This window comes from Stegostoma tigrinum, unplaced genomic scaffold (assembly GCF_030684315.1).
Source record: "Stegostoma tigrinum isolate sSteTig4 unplaced genomic scaffold, sSteTig4.hap1 scaffold_537, whole genome shotgun sequence".
Taxonomy (NCBI): Eukaryota; Metazoa; Chordata; class Chondrichthyes; order Orectolobiformes; family Stegostomatidae; genus Stegostoma; species Stegostoma tigrinum.
This window is the reverse complement of record NW_026728469.1, coordinates 1-22,443: the sequence shown is the minus strand read 5'-3', so window position 1 is coordinate 22,443 and position 22,443 is coordinate 1. Positions and strand designations below refer to the sequence as shown.

Genomic DNA, 22,443 nt, shown 5'->3' with positions numbered 1-22,443 from the left:
TCAGTCATCTCACCAACTGAGACACTTGTGAGTTCGCCAGTGGCTGCAGGGGTTTAGATCCTCCAGTTAATCACATCCTGGAGTAAATAATGTTCTGATCACTGGGTTTTGCTTTTGCTCATATTGACAATTCTTGGTATTCTAGATACATGGTTAACAATTCAGTTTTACTGAATTAAAAACATTGTTGTTGATATTCTTTCCCATCTCAGTGTTTAACATCATCTGCTGGAGCTCAAAGGATAATCTGGAGAGGGATCATTGGTCGGAACAGAACCTTAGCCTGGACACACTCCTCGGGGTCACACTGAGAGAGGCAAATAGCACATTGCTCTTTCCCATCTTTCTGTTCTCACAGAAAATTCCCCACGTGGGTTAACAGTGAGGTGTGCTGGAAATGTTTTCCAGCGGTACTTTTTAATGGTTCCAACTCCTAGACACAGAACAGAAGCCACTTTATAAGTCTGTTTCGAGTCAGGAACAACGTTACTGAATCCCAGAAATGTGTGTCAGTTCAGATACTGGTGTCAAACTGTGAACTGTTCCAGAATGAAAGTAAACAGGTTGAAATTTCTAATCTGAAATTGACTTTTGCCATCACAATGTAACCATGCCTGGTGCTAACTTTTAAAACAGACCTGTTGAAATAAGTTGTTCAAAGTCTGCATTAAAATAGCTGGAGGAGAATGTTAACCTCAGACACGATGATACAATTGTCATTTCATCTGCCAGGTGAGCAAGGACTTCTAGTATCTTTCTAGGATTTCTCTGTTTTATTTTGTTAAAATACCAGAATAAAGAAATATACATTAAAAGAATTACAAGTCATAGCAACACGGGAGTAGACTATTCGGCCCATCAGATGGCTCTGCACATGGGCTTTCGTAAACAATGGCGCTTGTCTGAAATGGTATTACGTCCTGTCCAGTCTGTCCAAGGGTCTCAGAAACTGATATTCAGACTTTGAGGCACACAGTGACTACACCTAGAGAAATGGTGGTTAGTAGCAAGAAAATGCCTGAGGTGAAGATCAGCAGCAGGACAGCAGTAAGTGAAGGGCTCAGAGGTGAAACCTAGCAATCAGACTGGAGGGAGGACTGTGGTGAGGACAGCCCTGTCTAGACGAGAGAACACCTCGAGATTTGACCTTATTTATTTACTGCCATGTGTACGGTGTAAAACTTTGTCTTGTGACTACTACAGGCAAACCATAGTAAGCAAGGATATACAGGTCATAGGATGCTGGCACAGAGTGAGGTGTGTAGCTTACGTCACACAGGAGATGTGCAGAGCAAGATCAACATTTTAACATGATTTGAAGTTAGATAGTCCATTCATCAGTCTAATAATGTCTGGAAAGAAGCTGTTCTTGAACCTGCTGGTGCGTGTGTTCAAGCTACTGTATCTTCTGCCTGATGGAAGAGGTTGTGGGAGAGCATTACACAGTGGGAGGGGTCTTTTATGATGTTGGTAGCCTTTCTTTGTAGGCATGTAGTCCATGGGTGGAAGGTTGGCTTCCATGATGGTGTGGCCTGCGCACACCGTCTTCTACAGTTTGTACAGTCGTGGGCAGAGCAGTTGCCGTACCAGGGCATTTTGAACCTGGGCAGTATGCTTTCAATGGTGCATCTGTAAAAGTTGGTGATGGTCCTTATGACCTTGGCAAATTTCCTATGCTGCCTGCAGAAGAAGAGCCGTCATTGTGCCTTCTTGACTGTCATGTCTAACTGGTAAGTCCAGACCAGTTTGTTGATTATCATCACTCCTAGAAACTTAACTCTCAATTTCTGCTCTGTTGGCTGAGATGGGAATGTGTTCTCCTCCATTCTTCCTGAAGTCAATGCTTAGTTCTTTTGTTTTGCTGACATGGAGAGCGAGGCTGTTTATCATTGCATCATGACACCACGCCTCCAGTCTCCTTTCTGTAGGACACAAAACTCAATTCAAGTGGGCAAAATTTTCACACTTTGCCACTGAGCAACTTTCCAGAAGGTCGTGGGCCCAAACAGGCCAAGTAAGGGCAGGGCAACAGGAAGTTTTTCAAGCCATTCAGCTCAGAGGCTGCAGAACAGAACTTGCACTGCGGTAGTTACAGGGAATTGCTGAACAAGCACTAACCTCCATTCGACAGTGCCCCAATTGTAAGATGCAGAGGGAAATTGATACCAGTTAACAGTCTGCACTGGAGGGTTTATTATTGAGGGAGTGGGGGATGGAAGCTGATGGTGGTGCTGGTGCTGGTGCCTGAGTCTCAAATCAGCAATTGTCAATCCTTCAGCTACTTCCTGTAACATTTGGGTGACCACCTGACTGAGAAATTCATCCAGTGGCAATCTCCTCTTGTAAATCTCCAGTAAATCTGCCTCTACCACCCTCTCTGGCTGCACATTTCAGATAATAACCTTCCCCATTATTTAAGATTTTACTTTGACATTCTAGCCACTTGTGTGAAACAATGTGGAACGGAATGTTTGTCAGTGTTGACATGGCGACCTGTCTGCAGTGACATGACTGGGTTTCAAACTTCACCCTCTCCGCCGCTGCCTCCTCAATCAGCCTGAAACTATTTTCTTTCAAGCACTTGTCCAATTTCCTTTTGATTGTTCCTGAACCTAGGCATTGGAAAGATTTCTCGCCAGCGTAGATACTGGTGTACTAGCAGCTTGGACGAATTAATGAATCCCTTCCCACACACAAGAGCATGTGAAAGCTCTCCCCCCAGTGTGAATTCACTGATGTATCGACAGGCTGGATGATCGCCTGAATTTCTTGCTGCAGTAAGAGCTTTGGAATGGGGAGTATCCAATGGGAATGTGCTGGTTCTCCCTCAGTCCACACGGACATTTAAAGCTCTTATCCCAGTCACAGCAATGACACTGTCTCAATTTTGCAAATAAAAATATGTACCTCTTCCCACACACAGAAAAGTTAAATGGCCTCTCTCCAGTGTGAACCTGCTAGGCCATCAGCAAGGTGGATGAATGAAAAAATGCTTCACCACATTCACTGCAACAGATCAACCTCTCTGCTGGATGACTGCGTCAATGATATTCCAGCTCATATGAATAATTGAATACATTCTCACAGTCCCTACATTTATATGGTTTCTCCCCAATGTGACTCTGCTTGTGTTTTTGCAATCCAGATGATCAACTGCAGCCTCATCCACATCCACAACGTGCTGCAGTTTCTTCACTCTGTGAATGGGGTGCTTTCTGTTTCCAGGAATCAAGCATCACTGTCAGATCCTGATGTGATATTTGAGTTTTCCACTTGTACATATTCTCCATCCAATATCTGCTGAAACAAATTGAAAAAAGGGAATGAGAGAGAGAGGGAGAGAGAGAGAGAAACAACAAAAATACAAAATAAAAACTGAAAGAACTGTGGATGCTGTAAATCAGGAACAAAACTGGAAGTTGCTGGGAAAGGTCAGCAAGTCTGGCAGCGTCTGTGAAGATAAATCAAAGTTAATGTTTTGGGTCCAGTGACCCTTCCTCTGAACATCCGGGTCACCAGACCTGAAATGTTAACTTTGATTTTTCTTCACAGAAGTTGTCAGATTTGCTGAGCCTTTCCAGCAACTTCTGGTTTTTAAACAAAAATTCAAAGCAAGATTGTGAAATTGAGCTGAATAAAGCTGCTCTTTCATGGGGTCAGCAGGTGAAAGGGAGAGTCTGAAAGCTGCCAGATTTTACCAACTTACATAAGAGTCCATCAGGAAATGCAACCTACCACCAGGTTTTGGCCAACACAAGAGAAGTTGGGAAGTTAGCAAGGAAGGATTTCTACACTTGCATCTCAATGTGATGTTTGATGGAAACTGTCACCTCCACAAGTTGGAAAGCCAAGAGCAGCAGGTCTGTGTAAACATTATCTCCAAATTCCCTTCAAGTCACATTCTGATTTGGACATAAGTTGCTGTTCCTGAATTGTTGCTGATGAAGATTCTATAAATCTTTATCAGAAAGCTTATGGTTGTACCTTCACCACCTTGTCTGCAACAGTTCAACAACAGGAAAACTATCGCCTTCTCAGTGGGGAACTTGGATTAGACAGATCTCCTCAAGTTCCATTTATTGCAATTTTTCTTTGGATTTTGGTTAGTAAGCAGTGTGTTTCCTGTGCATCTGAAATTAATAATTATCTCGTATTACTGTAGCCACAGCAGTTTATTTTAAAACAGGTTTTTGAGGCCTGGCTGTAAATTGGATATCTTTGCGAGCACCACTAACGGATTTTTTGTTCTTCTTAGATTATCTTCTAACCCGATAAGGAAAATAATGGGGCCTCAAGGTTTGATATTTACAAAACTTTCTTTTAAACAGTTGAGCAAATTCACTTTCACTTTGAGTTTTGAGTGGACTTCTGAGGTTATTGGAATAGGAATTCCCTGCAGTTCAGTTCTCTAAATAGTGAAGGAGATATCGTGAACTAGATAACCTTAGAATGAGGAGTTAGAGTTTGCCCCACACCAGACATGTTGTAACTAAACCTTAAAGCTGCTGAGCATATTTAAGCTCGAGTATATAATAGCTCCAGGGAGAAGCTCTAGCATTAAAGCATTAAAGCCAAAAGTGTGTTAAACCTGCAAAGGTGCAGACACAGAGGCTCTGGTGTGAGTACTTCATAACTCTTGGATACAGGCTAGGCCATTTAGGACTGAAATGAAAAACACTTATTCATTGAAAGGGTAGTGAACCTGTAGAATTTTCTCCCGTAGAAGGCTGTGAAGCCAAGTCTGAACATATTCAACAAGCAGATGGATTTTTTTTAGATTTTAAAGGTGTCAAGAAGTGCAGGGCAAAAGCAGGAATGGTGTACTGAGATGAGGATCAGTCACGATCACAATGAATGGCAAGGCAGGCTCAAATGCTGAATGGTCTATTCCTGCTCCCAGTTACTATGTTTCAATGAGTGCTGTATTGGGTAATGTACAAAAGCTATTTTGTTTCTTTTTAATTTATGACTGGGTTTTTGCAATTTGTGTAGTTATATGTTTACTGTGTTTTTAAAAATAATTTTTTTCAAATTGTACTATAAGTAAATGGTTTGTTTTATTCTATTTTAATATTCATCTCTTTTGCTAGTTAGTTTCTATTTAATTGTTAAAGCAAAATCTGCAGCACTATATGCTTATGTTTTAGTGAGAGATAACATTGTTAATCTATTAGATTTCTGCCTGGCTTGTCTAACAATGACTTCAGCTGGGATCATAACATGTGGAGGGTCATGGGGTCTCTTGATGGGATTTTGGAGTTCCTTAGCTCTAAAAACGATCTGTGTCTTTCTTGTCCAAATAACAGCTACAGAATAGTTCCAGGGCATAAAGCAGAGTGTAGTGGGCATGTTCGTTGCACAAAACCTAACAATGGTTTAGATGTGGCTAAGAGTTTTCCGGAAGTGAAAGATAATTCACTGATCAATCTAAAATCTTTGAAAACTAAACCGAGAGAATTAGCAAATAAATTGAAGGTAGAAGTACAAGTAGGATCTTGTGAGGATGAGAAACTTCAAGTCATTTTACAACATTTAGAGTTGGAAGAAAGGAAACTTTGAAGCAGGATATCACAGTTGGAATTGGCTGATATATAGTTATAAATGAAAAGAGACAGGACTTTGAGAAAAATATAAATACCTGAAATTATAGAAAATGAAAAATAGAGAGTAATGAAATTAGAAGGCAAAGTGAACAGGGAATAATGGAGACAGAAAAGCAAGGAGAAATGCAAAAGGAGGTGGATTTTAAAAATCAAACTCCAAAGAGATAAAGAATTGGAGAACATGAGTTTGTCAAGGAAAAGGTGAGAATAGAGAAGTAAGAAACAGGTAATACCCTGAAGGGTAATAATGATTCCATTGAGGGAATTGATATACCCAAGAATCTATGCTTTGTATCTAAATTAACAAGGATGGAGCCAAGACATGCTTTACCTCATTTAAGAAGGTAGTTGCACAGATTAAATGACTAAAAGTGATTTGGACTCCCATGTTACAAAGTATTTTGGCACGCTATGACAGTATACACCAGCTTCCCAGGAGAACAGTCTGCAATGTAGGAAATTTTCTAAGTGACAACAATGAATGCTTATCTGCTCATCTCTAAAGCTTATGAATTGAGGGTGACATTTACTGATACCCCCCTGAAACCTCCATTAGTGTACATGCGCAAAACACACACGTGCAGTACACCAGCTTGTACTGCCAATGAATTCTTACCAACCGGTTGTTAATCTTCAAGCTTACTTGGGCCCCACCGCATTTTGTTTTGTAACTAGTAGGGTTTTCACAAAGTCTGCACGAGTAGAGCTTTCTGCATTGCGTATGTCAGGAAACTCAGCTTTAGTTGAAGTTAGAGAAACATTTTGAGAAGTTATGGGAAATTACCATCATGAAATAATTCAAATAGCAGCCTTTCAAATTTATAAACTTATTTTGATAAGCACCAAGTGTTCATGACCAGTGAAGCAGCAAATCTGGCAGATACTGTTACTATCTCACACAGACACATATGTGGAGAAATGAATGTATGGCGATATTTCATCTCACCTGATTTTATGTCACTGGAGATGTTCTTTTCTCTCTCTTTCTCAGTCAATTCTTGTTGGAACTAAAAAGAATGTAGTATTTCCTCAGCATGAGGAAATCCTTCTAACACACAGCCAGTATGTTATCACACCCAAAGTGATGGTACAGGATTTAGATGATTGGCACACATAAGAAATGTGAGAATTCAAACAGTGTGAAAAAGGTAGTATTTGCAAACAAGAACAAGGGAAGGTCTCAGACCTGAGAGAGTGAGGTTTATGGACTGTCATAGAGTCAGATACACAAATGGACTGAAGTTGAAGCGCAAAATGCAGCTTCGATGGTTTGACAGTGACATCACAGGCAGTCTGGCCAGAAGGTGGCCATAACTGGGTGTTAAATATCACAAGTTACAATGAATTTGAAATGAAAATAAAGGATGCAGCAACTGGATAGAAGGAAGACTGGTGCACTGGTACAAAAGAACTGTAGATAATCAAAGCACTATGGAGATTTCATTTCAATAAAACAAACCCCTGTGAACATTGGAAATTTTAAACTAAAACAGAAATCGGACAAACACAGCAGGTCTGGTAGCATCTGGTGAGGAAGAATAGTTAACATTTCAAACCCTGAGAATGTAGTACTGTATTCTTTGTTTCCAATTATGCAACGTCTGCAACATTTTGCTTTTATTGGTGGCATGAGGCTTTTCTCCTTGGAGAAGGGAAGTTAACTTGAGATCTGATTTGTGTGTGCAGAATCCTGAGATATCAGAACAGAGTCGATAGTGAGACATTGTTGACTGTGTTGGTGAAATCAGAAGCAGAGGATACCAGTTCAATGAGACTAACAAAGGAATTCTCATATGAGGAGGGTGAAACACCTTTCCCATTGCAAGTGGGAGAATGCATTGTCAGGTTCATTCAGCCCCTTTAGAAGAGAATTGGACAATTACGTGAATGAAAACGATGAGGGATTGGGACACGATGTGGTGCTCATGCACAGACACTGGGGATCAAATTCTGTCCTTCGATTCTGTAACAAGATGCAGGGAATTCTGGGACTGCATGTGGCTCTCATAACCTCCCCCATCCCCAAACATTCAAATCAGATTAGAGAAATGAATGTGTGCATCACAGGCTGGTGAGAACAAGTGGGTTCAGGGCTGTGTGGGACTTGCACCAGCACCAGCACCAGCACCAGCATGGTGGGAAATGAGGAATTTAAACTGCACCTAAACTGGAAAAATCAGATGCGCCAATGTAGCCTTGATGAAGAGTTCATAAAATGTTCTCAAAATAGTCGCTTTGAACAGCATATTCTAAAGCTGACCAGAGAGCCAGTTGTACTGGACTTGATGTTGTGCAATGACAGAGGTTTAATTAACAACCTCACAGTGAAGGCACTCAGAGGTAGCAGTGACCCTAATCTGATGGAATTTTACAACCATTTTCGGGGACAGGAGTGGGTATCAGACTATTATTTTAAACTTAAATTAGGGCAGTCATGTGGGTGTGAAATCAGAGCTAGAGTGAAGTGGCAATTTAGCTTCAGAGGTCGGTTGAGATACAATGGCAAATAATTAAGGGGATACATCAGTATACACCCATCAGATACATTTGAGTGAGAAAGAAAAGTTCCAAGTCAATAAGTATGCTCCAGTAATCATCACACAGATATGGTGACAGGATGACATGGATTTGGAGCAGGATATTGAAGGATTCATGACATTGGAGGATTGGAAACTGGGAAAAAATGGAGGAAATATTACATCATCTGTGGGTAACTATAAAATGCATTTAAGATGATGTCAACTACAAAGAAGAAGCATACAATTGCTGAAGTATGGGTGGCAGATTAGACAAAGCAGAAGGTATAAAATGGCAAAGAATGACTACAAGATTAATAAGGAGAGAAAAAAAAAGTAGGAGACAAAGTTAGCCAAAATACGAAGACAGTTTAGCAGTTTCCCTGCATATTTAAAACAAAGTTCATAAAGGAAGCATCTGTACTAAAGGAGAAAAGTCTGACGAATTACTAATAGAAAACAAACAGATGGCAGGTGAATTGAACGGGTATTTTTCATTGGACTTATTCAATAAGCAGGAATTAATCAGGAAATGGAGGAACTGAAGAAAATTACAATCACCAGAGAAACATATTGAGTGAATTGTCGGAACTACATGCTGAGACACGCTGCGTCCTGATGGACAGTATCCTGGAATTTAAAGGAAATGACCAGAGAGTTGATGTGTTGGTTTTGGTTTTGGATTTGAAAATTCCCTAGATTTGGGGAAGATTCAGAGATTGGGAAACAAAGAAATTTAAATCCTTTATTCAAATGGGTATAGACATAGAATGCAGGTAACTGCGCACCAATTAACTTATAACGTATTCCCTGTGATGGATGTTATGATCAAAGATGACTTAGCAGGGCATGAAGCAAATTTTAAGGTGAGCAGTCCGTGGTTCGGTAAGAAATCAACTTTAAACAATTTATTGTCATTCTTTCAGGAAGTAACACATTCTTGATGAAAGGGAACCAATGGAGCATAATGGCACAGGTTTCTTGGGATAATTCAAGAGACACTGCAGAAATTCATTCCAAGGAAGAAGAAACTTGCTAAGGTGAGGATGAGACATTCACTACTGCACGGGATGGTGGGTAAAGATATTCCCATTGGTGAGATCGTTAGCTATGATGTGAGAGTGAATTGGGATGGCAATCAATGTAACTTAGAACCAAATAGTACGGAAATAAGTGTAAATGACAAGAATTCCTAAATATTTTCAGGGAACTGTTCAACAGCATTGTTTTATTCATTCATGGATTTGCACTTTATTAACTGGGCTAAGTTTTGCTGCCTGTCCTCAAATGACCTTGACATGGTGGCAGTGAGCTTGTGTGCGTTTGGTTTGGAGACACCCACAATGCTGTAAATGAGGATTTTAATCCAAAATATGTTTTCAGTCCAGCGAGAAAGGATGTACGACTAGACTTGGTTTTTGGAAATGAGGCGGGCTAAGATTATGCAAGGGACCTAGCATTAATCCCAATGGTACACCACTGGACACTGGCCTCCAGTCACACAAACAGCCTCCTCCCATCACCCACTGTCTCATCAGTCAGCCAATTTTGTATCCAACTTATCAAGTTATCCTAGATCCCCTGTACTTTGATCTTTAATTTTATCATGTGGACTTTCCTGTTTGGTCTCACCGGTGAGCTCCTTTTAATGGTTTAAATGTTACTTTACCGTCCATAAATAATATAAGGATTGGGTGGTTGTCCCTGGTGTATTAAAATGTGTAACACAATCTTTTCCACTGCCTGTACCAGGGACCATGCGGAGGTTTTTTGGAGGGTTGAAGAAACAGATCTGATGATCCTGAGTCTGATGAGTAGCGAAAGGGAGTGGGATCCCAGTCATGGGAACAATCTGATTTGGCCAAATTGTCTTGAGCAGTGACAAGAGAGTGAACAGGAGTGGAGAGCTTGATGATGAGCGCGGCAGGCAAGACAGTGATCTTGACCATATCAACAGCTCCCTGTCAACCATCTGACTGGAGTTTAAGTGTTTAGAGATGTACAAATGTTGCATTTCTTCCGCTGTTGCATTATTTCTGAGTTAACTTGGCCCCACGTTAATAATGTCATGGCAGGATATGGGATGTGAAGATTTACTGAATTAAACTTTGAGGTACTCTGTCCTGAAATAAACAGTGAATACTGAACATATGTTGAGTACACGGAGGTATTTGTCAATCTATGGGGTTGACTAGGTCTGAAAAGTAACCAACTGGAAAACCTTTCCCAATCACTTCTTGCACTACTAGAGCAGATAGGCCTTGTGTTGACAGCAAATCAATTGTACTACAATTGTAGTAGCAGTTTAAACACACTGTATGTTTAACATATTTGAATGATTTGACTTTTATTGAGGATATTAATCCCTATAACTGGGATGAGAATTATCCAATATTATCAGAAACAGACCTCAATGAACACTGTTCATCTCCAAATGTGCTTAGCAGCAAATCTCTGTCACGCAAGTAACTTGTGAATTGGCTGGTATCTTAGCAGATTGGATGAGTGAGTGAATCTCTTTCCAAACTTACACCAAATGACAAACGAGAAGCTATCACATTCCAAACTCAGAAGTGCCCTGTGTACCTCAGATTACTCTGAAATGGCAAGGTATCTTAAATTTTTGAGCATTAAATGAAACCAGCTGATTCAAACTGCTACTGCCATTCAGAATTACAGGATTGGTGTTCAACAGTACTGGAATGCTGCTGTCCAACCAAAAAATGTTCTGCCAATCACATAAATGTGTAATATGGGATATGTGTGATGCTAGGCATGTCTGCCATAATCCCAAAGACTGGCTGATCGTATCAAACAGCATTTCCTTTTGAATGTTTGCAATGGCAAGGTACTGACCATACTCAACTAGTCCATGCTTGTAAAATGCAAATGACAGCATTAGATGTAATTCTGCAATTTGACAACATTTTCAAAGTATTTCATAGTTATGAATTACAGTTGCTAATTGCTAAGAATTACACTGACAATCAATTTAGAGTTGTCAGTCCAGCTCACAGTGTGGTCCATTTGCATGCACTGGAATCCATGTGTGTTAGTACACAAGACCCTGTTATTTGTTGACAGGCAAAACATATACAGATGCCGTACCTGTTTCAACTCAAAAAAATATAGGCATCAGCCATTAGGTGGTTAATTTTTCAGGTCAATGCCAATCACAGGCAATCTGCCTGGTTTAAAGTGTAAACAAAGCTTTGAAATGTCTGCTCCAGCCGCACAGGGTTTAAAATCACAAACAGTTTCCAAGTGAGGCAGAGTTTCAGCCAATAGGGGAGCTCCAGATCCAGTCCCACTCCTCAGACACCCCAAAAGGTTGGAGGAACGGCTGTTCATGCTCAGTCCTCCAACTAAACAAGAGTGTCATGAACACTTGGTATGGGAGTTGGAAAAAAATTTCTTTCCCAATCCTTCCAAATTAATGGGAAAATAAATTATAATTGGCGTTTTCCGCTATTTCTTAAATTCTCCCATTTCTTAGAGTTTTAATACTCAATTGTTTAGTGATAATTAACTGAGCTTTTAAAACTTTTCACTTCTAAGTGACTAAGCATAGTTCGCAAATATTAAGAGTTCACTAGATAGTTAAGTACACAGAGTACTGGGAGGTGTTTCATTCAATAATTCTGTTCTATTTTTAATCTTTCATGAGCTGTGTGCTCACAGTCAAGTTGGGGATGTCCTTACTTTCCAGGTGTTTGTTTTGCTGAGCTCTTCTCATTCTCAGCAGTTATGTTTGTATTTCCTCTGTGTGCATCAGTGACATTCAGTTCCGCATTTTTAAAAATATAAACTTTATTCACTGAGGTGTATGGGTTTGATTTAAAATGTTACCGGGATAAAACAGCAGGAAGATCTAAAAGATGCAAGAGGAAAATTGGTTTTCTTTTTTAGTGGAATGTGCTTCGCTCATGAATGCTTGTTGGTTGATCGACAACAGTCTAACAGCAAACTCCTATGGTTAAGTGGTTAAGCCAACAGACACAGAGAGAATGATGTAAATATAAATATTCCGATCTGAATCCCTCAGATCTGAAACATTTCTGAATGTGTCGTAATTCGCAAAGGCTAGGAAAGTAAAAGTTCAACCACAAATATCACATGAAGGAATAGGTTATACTCACTAGGAAAGCCTGAAGATCTTTTCCTTGGAAAAGAGAAGGCTGAGAGATGCCATATTAGCAATGGAAGGTTTTGTTCCAGTTTTGTGTTTACTAATGTACGGAAAGCAGAAATGTGCCCATTAACTTCCAGCCAGGAAAGGTCATCGTTCTACACCAATTTTGATTTGACAGCACATTTCCAGCTTTCATCATTGTTATTTCTGACTTTATACACAATTGTAAAGGGTTTTCTGATCAAGGGCTAGGATTTCTGTGCCATGGAAGAAAATGGCTGGAACGCACTTCTTGCTCTCCTCAAGATCAACTTGCTAGTTCAGTCCTGGCTGTAATGACCAGCAGCGATACTGTCAGAATCTGACTCCCAGTCAGTTGTGAACTCGCTGATGTTGCAGCAGGTTGGATGACTCAGTGAATCCCTTCCCACAAACAGAGCAAATAAATGGCCTGTCCTCTGTATGAGTGCGTTGGTGTTTCAGAAGGTGAGATGCACATGTGAATTTCTTTACACACATGGAGCAGGTGAATGGTCGCTCCCCAGTGTGAATTCGCTGGTGTGTGACCAGGGTCGATGATCGTGTAAATGCTTTCCTACACACAGAGCAGGTGAATGGCTTCTCTCCAGTGTGAGTGCATTGGTGTCTCAGCAGGTTATTGCTACTTTTAAAAGTCTCCTCACAGTCAGAACATTTAAAAGTTCTCTTCGCAGAATGAACTCGCTGGTGTCTCAACAGGTTGGATGAATTAATGAATCCCTTCCTGCATGCAGAGCAGGTATATGGCCTCTCCCCAGTGTGGGTGCGCTGATGTACACAGAGTTCAGGTGATTTTCTGAATCCAGTCTTGCAGTGAGAACACCTGAAAGGTTTCTCATTGGTGTGAACACGTTTATGGGACATCAGGTCCCCAGAACATTTGTAGCACTTTCCACAGTCTGAACATTTAAAAGGTCTGTCATTAGTGTGAACCCGCTGGTGAGCAAGCAGGTTGGTTGACTCTCTGAATCCTCTTCCACACTTGGAGCAGGTGAACGGCCTGTCCCCCGTGTGAGTGCGTCCATGTATTTCCAGCTGGGATGGCCAACTGAATCTCTTCCCACAGTACTCACATTTCCATGGTTTGTACATGGTGCTGGTGTCTTTGTGTCTCTCCAGGTTGGATGATTTGCTGAAACCTCTTTTACATTAAAAAACGTGTAATTTCTCTGGGTTGAGAATGGTGGAATGCTTATTCAGGCATCGTAATTGGTTAAAGCTCTTTACACAGTCAGTGCACGGTAACATTCTCATTTGGGTGTTTCTGTGTCTCACGATGAAGTTTTCCCCAACAGACAGAAGAGGCAAGCATTTCTATTTCCACATTGAAAAGCTGATGATAATCAGATCCTGACTAGTGATGTTTACTTTGCATTTGCCATTCACAAATCAGCTTCTCCCAATCGTCTGTAAAAGAAATACAGAATGTCAGTATTTTGCAACGATTTGTAGCTCAGGTCGTGGGTGAGATTGTTGACTTGCTCACCTTGAAAACAAAAACAAGCCAGCTCGGTGAGCAAGTCAACAACCTCAATGCCAGAATCATGATCAGTCCATTGATGGCAATGTAGAGTAAATAATTCTAGCTTCTCAGTCAGTCAGATTGATATTGTGAAGAGCCAGTGCAGACATGGCTGGTCAAAAGGTCTCCTTCCACACTGTAATATTTCTGTGACAGAATGTTCTTTCCACTCAAACTAATAAAAGCAAAAATAAAGAACAAAGTCATGAGGAAATTCCCAGTGTCAATGAGACATTTTTTTTACTCCATATTCCTTCCTGGGATGAGGGCACCGCTGGCTAGGCCAACACTTATTGCCCATCCCTAATTGCCCAGACGGCAGTTACGAGTCAACCACATTGTTGTGGGCCTCGAGTCACATGTAGGCCAGACCAGGTAAGGATGGCAATTTCCATCCCTGAAGAACTTTAGTGAGCCAGATGATTTTTCCAACAATCGACAATGGATTCACGGTCATCATTAGACTCTTAATTCTAGCTATTTATTTAAATCAATTTCCACCATCTGCCGTGGCAAGATTCAAACCTAGGTCCCCAGAACAACACCTGGGTCTCTGGATTAACAGGCCAGTGAGAATACCACGAGATGATTGCCTCCCCTTATGCTGACATGTTACCATTGTGGAAGGTATCAAATGTAATGGTCAGCAGTGTGTGCCCAGGGACAGCTGGGCATGGAAGACACTTCTCATGGAGGGCAGGCAGGAAAGTAGAATTAAAGTAACAATCTGATCAGCCATGATCTTACCAGAATGATAGAGAAAGCTCGCTGGGCTGACGACTGTTCCAGTTTCTTAAATAAGAATGCTCAGTAATAATACATGTCCCACTCCTATGGGTTTACCCAAGTATTACAGAATGCTGTTTTAGCCAGAATTCCCTGACTCACCAACTCTTCTCCACGTTGAGCAGCCACAGATGAGAAATCAGGGCTGAAGTGATACAAAACGAGAAGTTCAGCTCTCCTACGTATCAGGAGTTGCAGCCACAGCCACTCAACTGAATGTATCCAAGGCCCATGGCAACTCGAGGCTGCATAGGTCAGCTGTGGCTGGGAATGGGTGAAGCTGCTGAAAACCCCATTGTTAATTACGGTTATACGCCTGGCGCTAGGACCCAGCTGAGACCGTTGGAACTCCACTCACGATGTGACGTTTGGTCGCGCGTGCGCGGATCCCGGATAAGATGGCGCCCACTAAACTGGAACCACTTCCTGGTCAAAGGCCTGTATCTGGAAATACAGCACCTGCAGATTCATTTTTAGTTTTCATCACCTTCCAGAGGTGTTTAGAAACCCCTCCTGAGCCACCGTGGTTTCCATCTCTCCCTTCGCACTTTCAATCTTTACTTTGAACGTGACAAAAGAGCAGAGCATCATCCCCCATCGCCATTACTCGCAGCGGATACATTCCAAAGAGCGCAACGGCACGACGCCTGCGCAGTGCTCGCCTGTAATGTTAATCAGCGACCTTTACCAGCGCGGGGACTGCTGGGTAAAAGTCCTGCCATTGAAAGCCCTCAATCAATAAAAATTTTACTCTGATGGAGCTGATGGAAAAGGGCGCAGTACAAAAAAAAATACAGCACAGAAGCAGGCTCTTCAGCCCTCCAAGCATGCGCTGACAGGTTTTGCCCTTCCATATTAAAACTGTCTTCTCTTACATCCCTCTGTTCCCTTCCTATTCATAGACAATGTATACATAATATTTACTTTTTCAAAATTTCAAGTCTGAATCTATAAATAAGATAATTTTTAAAATTTATTTGAAATAAATCTCTAGTGCTACCCATCTAAAATTAAATTTGTAACTACATGGCAATGGGTAAATGGAAAGGAGGTGATGGGATAGTGCTCATGTGTAAGTGGTCAGTACTCCAGAACCCTCCCTCTGACACTTTTAGGCTGTGACTTTCAGATAGTCACTCACCTCCTTTTGGAAGAATTTGTTTTCCCTCAAAACCACTTAAAACCTCCAACTACTTATTTTAAAAGTGTTCTCAACCACCCCCCCCCCCTCCGTTATTGATCCCTGTACTAAGGGGAAATGATTCTCCCTATCTAAGCTGTCAATGCCCTCTACAGCTTTGTTCACTTCAATTAGGTCCCCACCCAGCCTCTCTACTTTTTCTTCAAAACTCCATCGCTCCGGCCCAGGCAACATCCTGCTGGATCTCTGCACTTGTGCAGTCACATCATCCTTTGGTGTTATTTATATAACTGATACTTAATGGTAAGGTCCTGGGGAACATTGCTGAACAAAGACTTTGGGGTGCAGGTTCAAAGAGTTCCTTTAAGGTGGAGCCAAAGTTAGATAGGAAGACTTTGGTATTCTTGCACTTATTGGTCAATGCATTAAGTATAGGTGTGTTGAAATGTCATATTGTGACTATATAGGATATTGGTTAGGCCACTTTTGAAATGTTGCTGTCAGTAAAGACACTTGAAGTGGTTCAGAAAAGATTTAAAAGGATTTCACTGAAGTTGGAGGGTTTGGGCTATAAGGAGAGGCTGAATATGCTGGGGCTATTTTCCCTGAAATGTTGGAGGCTGAGGGGTGGCCTTATAAATGTTTATAAAATCGTGAGACATGGATAAGGTGAGTAGCCAACGTCATTTTCCAAGGCTCGTAGTCCAAAACTGGAGCACGTAGCTTTAAGTTGATACCAGAAAGATGTAAAAGGAACCTAAGGGGCAATTTTTTTTTCATGTCAAGGGTAGTGCGTGTATGGAATGAGCTACAAGAGGAAGTGGTAGGGGCTGGTACAATTACAACATTTAAAAGGTATCTAGATGGGTGCACGAACAGGAAGAGTTTGCAGGGGTATGGGCCAAATGGTATGAAATGGGACCACATTAATTAGGATACCCGGTTAGCTTGGACGCATTGGACCAAAGATTCTGATTCCATGCTGTACAACTCTGTGACTCTAAGTTGGAGAGTGGTAGAGTTGCTTCTGAGACTAAGATCCTGAATTTAAAAAGAGGAAACTGTGATAGCATGGCACACAAACTGGCCATAATAAATTGGGGAGTTTTACTTAATGGGATAGAAGTGGAAAGGCAAGTGAAAATACTTAAAGAAAATATTGGGGAACTGCAACAGTTGTTCATTCCTTTCTGGCACAAAAATGAAATGAGAAATGTGGCCTAGCCATGACTAGGAGGGAAATTAAAAATGGTGATATAGAGTCTTAGGAAATAAGAACATGAAGTGCTGGTGTTGGACTAGGGTGGACAAGGTCAGAAATCACACAACACCAGCTTATTAGTCCAACAGGTTTATTTGAAAACACAAGCTTTCGGAGCCTCAGACCTTCTTCACGCACAGATCGCACTTTAGCCCTTGAGATGTTCTGCCATTCATGCTGATATTGCTGATCACCAACTCAGTACCTTCTCACTTTCAACACCCTTTGATCCCTTTGTCCCTCTGAACAATAATCTAAACCTTCTTTACAACGTTCAATATTTTGCCACAACCACTTTCTTTGGTATTTGAACTCCACAGATTCACTCCTCTCTGAATGAAGAAACCCCCTTCCCAGAATCAGTCTGGTATACCTTCATAGCACTGTGTCTACAAAGCCAGACTATCATTCCTTAGATCACGAGAACAATACTGCACAGAATACTCCAGGTGCGGTTGCACCAGTGTCTCAAACCCCAAATCAGACTCATTGATTTGATTTTTCAGTCAGCAGAAAGGAGTTAGGAATTTAATCCAGAGGGGAGAGGACGGAGAAAGGGAGAAAACTGGAAGCGGAGGACAGAAATGGGGAGGTTGGATGTGGATTTCAGTCGAAAGAGGAAGGAGGGTAGAGCCAGGAATTTACAGATTTGAGAAATAAGAGAGGAGAATAATGTTCCTCAGGATCTGGACTTGTCTGTTTTGAATTTCTATCCTGCAATGACAGTAAATGACTTGTAAGTTCCTTTTGCAGGACATTAGAAGAGAAGGATTTGCAGATATTAAACACAAACTGCATTACCTCACTCTTCTCTAAATTCAAGTCCATCTGCCATTTCTCCATCCAACTTTCCGATTGATGTACATCCTGCTGTGTCCTTTGACAACCTACCTCACTATCCTCACCTGCACCAATTTTCACAACATTAGCAAATCTATTAAACAGACAGCTTAGATTTTCATCCAAATCTTTGAAAAAATGACAAACCTTATGGAACACCACTGGTCACAGATCTCCAATCAAAAAACACCGTCCCCACCCACCCTCTGTCCTCTAACCCAATCCAATTTAGCAACTCACCATGGATTGATCTCATATGACATAATCTTCTGGGCCCAGCTACCATGAGGGAGCTTGTCGAATGCTTCAGTAGAGTACATGCAGACAACATCCACTGCACTGTCTTCATCGATCATCTTCACCACTTATTCAAAAAAAAAACACAATCCAGTTTGTGAGAGGCAGGAAGCCAAGATGCATGTTATCCACATGAGCTTCAGCAAGGCCTTTGACAAGGTCCCTTGTGGCAGGCTGATACAGAAGTCTAAGTGACCCAGGTTACATCGTGAGTTGGGTACAGAACTGGCTTTGTCATAGAAGATGAAAAGTAGCTACAGATCTGTGACCAGTGCCTTTCAGTAGGAATCAGACCCCTGTTGTTAACAGATAATAAAATGTGAGGCTGGATGAACACAGCAGGCCCAGCAGCATCTCAGGAGCACAAAAGCTGACGTTTCTGGCCGAGACCCTTCATCAGAGAGGGGGATGGGGTGAGGGTTCTGGAATAAATAGGGAGAGAAGCGGAGGCGGACCGAAGATGGAGAGAAAAGAAGATAGGTGGAGAGGAGAGTATAGGTGGGGAGGTAGGGAGGGGATAGGTCAGTCCAGGGAAGACGGACAGGTCAAGGAGGTGGAATGAGGTTAGTAGGTAGGAGATGGAGGTGCGGCTTGGGGTGGGAGGAAGGGATGGGTGAGAGGAAGAACAGGTTCGGGAGGCAGAGACAGGTTGGACTGGTTTTGGGATGCAGTGGGTGGAGGGGAAGAGCTGGGCCGGTTGTGTGGTGCAGTGGAGGGAGGGAACGAACTGGGCTGGTTTTGGGATGCAGTGGGGGAAGGGGAGATTTTGAAACTGGTGAAGTCCACATTGATACCATTGGGCTGCGGGGTTCCCAAGCGGAATATGAGTTGCTGTTCCTGCAACCTTCGGGTGGCATCATTGTGGCACTGCAGGAGGCCCATGATGGACATGTCATCTATAGAATGGGAGGGGGAGTGGAAATGGTTTGCGACTGGGAGGTGCAGTTGTTTATTGCAAACCGAGCGGAGGTGTTCTGCAAAGCGGTCCCCAAGCCTCCGCTTGGTTTCCCCAATGTAGATGAAGCCACACCGGGTACAGTGGATGCAGTATACCACATTGGCAGATGTGCAGGTGAACCTCTGCTTAATGTGGAAAGTCATCTTGGGGCCTGAGATAGGGGTGAGGGAGGAGGTGTGGGGGCAAGTGTAGCATTTCCTGCGGTTGCAGGGGAAGGTGCCGGGTGTGGTGGGGTTGGAGGGCAGTGTGGAGAGAACAAGGGAGTCACGGAGAGAGTGGTCTCTCCGGAAAGGAGACAAGGTGGGGATGGAAAAATGTCTTGGGTGGTGGGGTCGGATTGTAGATGGTGGAAGTGTCGGAGGATGATGCATTGTATCCGGAGGTTGGTGGGGTGGTGTGTGAGAACGAGGGGGATGCTCTTTGGGCGGTTGTGGCAGGGGCGGGGTGTGAGGGATGTGTTGCAGGAAATGCGGGAGACGCGGTCAAGGGCGTTCTCTACCACTGTGGGGGGAAAGTTGCGGTCCTTGAAGAACTTGGACATCTGGGATGTGCAGGAGTGGAATGCCTCATCGTGGGAGCAGATGCGGCGGAGGTGGAGGAATTGGGAATAGGTCATGGAATTTTTGCAGGAGGGTGGGTGGGAGCAGGTGTATTCTAGGTAGCTGTGGGAGTCGGTGGGCTTGAAATGGACATCAGTTACAAGCTGGTTGGCCTGAGATGGAGACTGAGAGGTCCAGGAAGGTGAGGGATGTGCTGGAGGTGGCCCAGGTGAACTGAAGGTTGGGGTAGAAGGTGTTGGTGAAGTGGATGAACTGTTCGAGCTCCTCTGGGGAGCAAGAGGCGGCGCCGATACAGTCATCAATGTAACGGAGGAAGAGGTGGGGTGTGGGGCCTGTGTAGGCCTGTTGTTAACATATTTATTATAAAAAAAATTTGGAGGAGAATGTAGGTGATCAAATTAGTAAGTATGTGAATGACAAAGATCATGGGAGCTGTGAGGTAGTGAGGAGGAATGCCAGAGGAGACAGCAGGACATAGATTGACTGGAGACTTGTGTGGAAAAAATGGCAGGTGGCATTTAATCCAAACAAATGTGAGGTGATGCATTTTGGAGGGTCTAGTGAAGGAGGGAAGTGTACAGTAAATGGCAGAATTCTGAGAAGCACGATCATAGAGCAGTATCTAGGTCTACAGTTTCACAGTTTCCTGAAAATGGCAACCCGAGTGGAGATGATGGTCAGGGCAAAGTGTATAAAAATTGGTCATGTTGCAGCTCGCTAGAACTTTAGTGAGGTTATATTTGCAATGTTGTGTACAATTCTGCTCGTCAAACCACCAAAGGGTACAGAAACAGGTTACCAGGATATCACCTTGTTTGGAGGATATTAGTTATGAGGAGATGTTGGATAAATTTGGTTTGTTTTCATTTGAATATCAGAGGCTGAGGGGCAACCCGGTAGAAATTTACAAAACTGGGAGAGACATGGGTAGTTGGAGTCGAGAGTAGAAATGACAGTTTGTGTAGGGGACATACGTTTAAAGTAATAGGGAAACATGTAAAGGAGGTGTGAAAGGTGAGTTTTTACACACAGAATAGTATGTGTCAAGAATGCATTGCCAGAGGAAGTGGGATAAACAGATACAATCACAATACTTAAAAGACATCTTGATGGATTCGTGAATTGGCAGGGAATAGAGAGATACAAACTGTGCAGGGGAAAGAAAGAGATTTCATGATTAGAAAATCGTGCGTTAATGGAGGCTTGTGGTTTAAAGGGACTGTTCCTGTTCTGTAGTATTATTTGAGACCTCAGTTTTTCAAATACAGACTGGAATATTGCTAGAGTAACAGGCAGTGACAGTAAGTTTTTCTGGATTGTATGCATGACAAGTTTCCAAAAACAGTGCATTCAGTTCAAAAAGAAAGAGCGCTCGTTTGATCATACTTCTTGGGAATGATGGGAGCCAAGTAGATCAAGTGTCAGCGGCGGATCATTCAGGAGACCATGGTCACGTGTAGGAAGGTACAGAATAATGTCAGATAATAACCAGCATTAGTTCAGAATAAGAAAGCTCAGTTGATGGAAAGTTGTCTTCAACAGAGCAAGGTCAAAGCTGGACAGCAATGACTGAGTGGAGGTTGACGGGACAAAGTACAATTAATAATTGCAATACTTTCAAAGAGAAGATGGTTCAATTACACTCAGAAAGGAAAGGAAGGGCAAACATTCACGGCTGCTTGTATGACAATTAGAATTTAAGAACAAAAAACAAGCACCTATGATAGGTGTCAAAGAGAAAAGTCCAAATTGACAGTCACGAGGAATACAGAAGGTTCAGAAGTTGGGGCAAGCAGATGAAAAAGCACACAAGGAAGGGAGAGAATTAGGAGAGAAAATGTTGGCAGCCAGTTGAGAGGGGCTCATAACACATTGGTTTGTCTCCTACATAGTTATAGCCAGAGGAACATGCAGGTTCTGGGTTCAGACAGGGGCAAACTTTAGGAGCCCCTTGGAATCATTGGAAGCAGCAGAGGCAGTGGATCAATTGTCACCATGAGTCAGACAATGAAGCTCTTTGAGCTCCTCACTGTTGTTGTTGTAGGTGAGGATGGAGAATACATGGGGGAGGGGGAAGAGATGTTCAATGAGAACAAACTTTTATTAGACATATCATTAAAAATAAACATACTGCAGGTCACACAGAAAGCTGTTTGATTTGACTCTAATGCTAAATATAACGACTGAGAACTGGAGTTATTCAAACCAATGGAAACAGATTCCATTGAAACGGTTCAGTACTGACTGTGATTGAAAGCAAAATACAAACATCCAACAGCTACCGACAAACTCACTTCCGTGTCAGCAAATGAGATAAATGAGTGAATCCCTTCCCACCCTCAGAGCAGACGAATGGCCTCTCTCCAGTGTGAACTCACTGGTGTAAATGGAGTTTAGTTGATCATCTGAACACATGGCTACAAAAAACACACAAATGGTCTCTCAGCAGTGTGAACATATTGATGATTCATCAGAACATTTAAAGCACTTCCCACAGTTTGGACATTTAAAAAGGTCTCTCATCAGTGTGAACAGCTTGTGTGCCAGGACTGTAGTTAATCAAGTGAATCCCTCCCCACAATCAAGGCTTGCATTGTGTCAGTCCTGGTAGTTAATTAAAACTGGTGTCCACACACACACAATACGTGTATGGTTTCACACTGTGAATAATGCTTTCTCCTTCCATGTTCAAAATCTGATAATGTTCTGTTTACAATAAACTGAGGGGCCCATAAAACGCTGGGATTATGCCTGGTGTCAGTTTCCCTTTGAATACTCTGTGAAATAA

At 42.2% G+C, this 22,443-nt stretch overlaps 1 protein-coding gene across 4 annotated transcripts; it reads right to left on the bottom strand.

Moving 5' to 3' along the window:
• Window positions 1-754: 754 nt before the first annotated feature.
• LOC132208800 (zinc finger protein 436-like) lies at window positions 755-19,037 on the bottom strand. Of its 4 annotated transcripts, none has more exons than XR_009444929.1 (3): window positions 18,081-19,037; window positions 12,259-13,697; window positions 755-3,297 (listed from the first exon to the last, which is right to left on the bottom strand). XR_009444929.1 is itself a non-coding variant. In XM_059644139.1 (2 exons), exon 2 carries the CDS (start codon window positions 13,380-13,382, stop codon window positions 12,624-12,626), a length of 759 nt encoding a protein of 252 aa, XP_059500122.1. In that variant the 5' UTR covers window positions 13,383-13,697; window positions 14,701-15,239; the 3' UTR covers window positions 10,470-12,623. The 4 variants fall into 4 exon arrangements, 1 of the variants encoding a protein (XP_059500122.1); XR_009444927.1 differs by lacking the exon at window positions 18,081-19,037 and adding an exon at window positions 14,701-15,239; XR_009444928.1 differs by lacking the exon at window positions 18,081-19,037 and adding an exon at window positions 15,086-15,239.
• Window positions 19,038-22,443: the final 3,406 nt, after the last annotated feature.

What these genes read in the sequence shown, in the direction of transcription:
- LOC132208800 (XM_059644139.1), bottom strand. Translation starts at nt 13,382, where the DNA reads ATGTACAAACCATGGAAATGTGAGTACTGTGGGAAGAGATTCAGTTGG.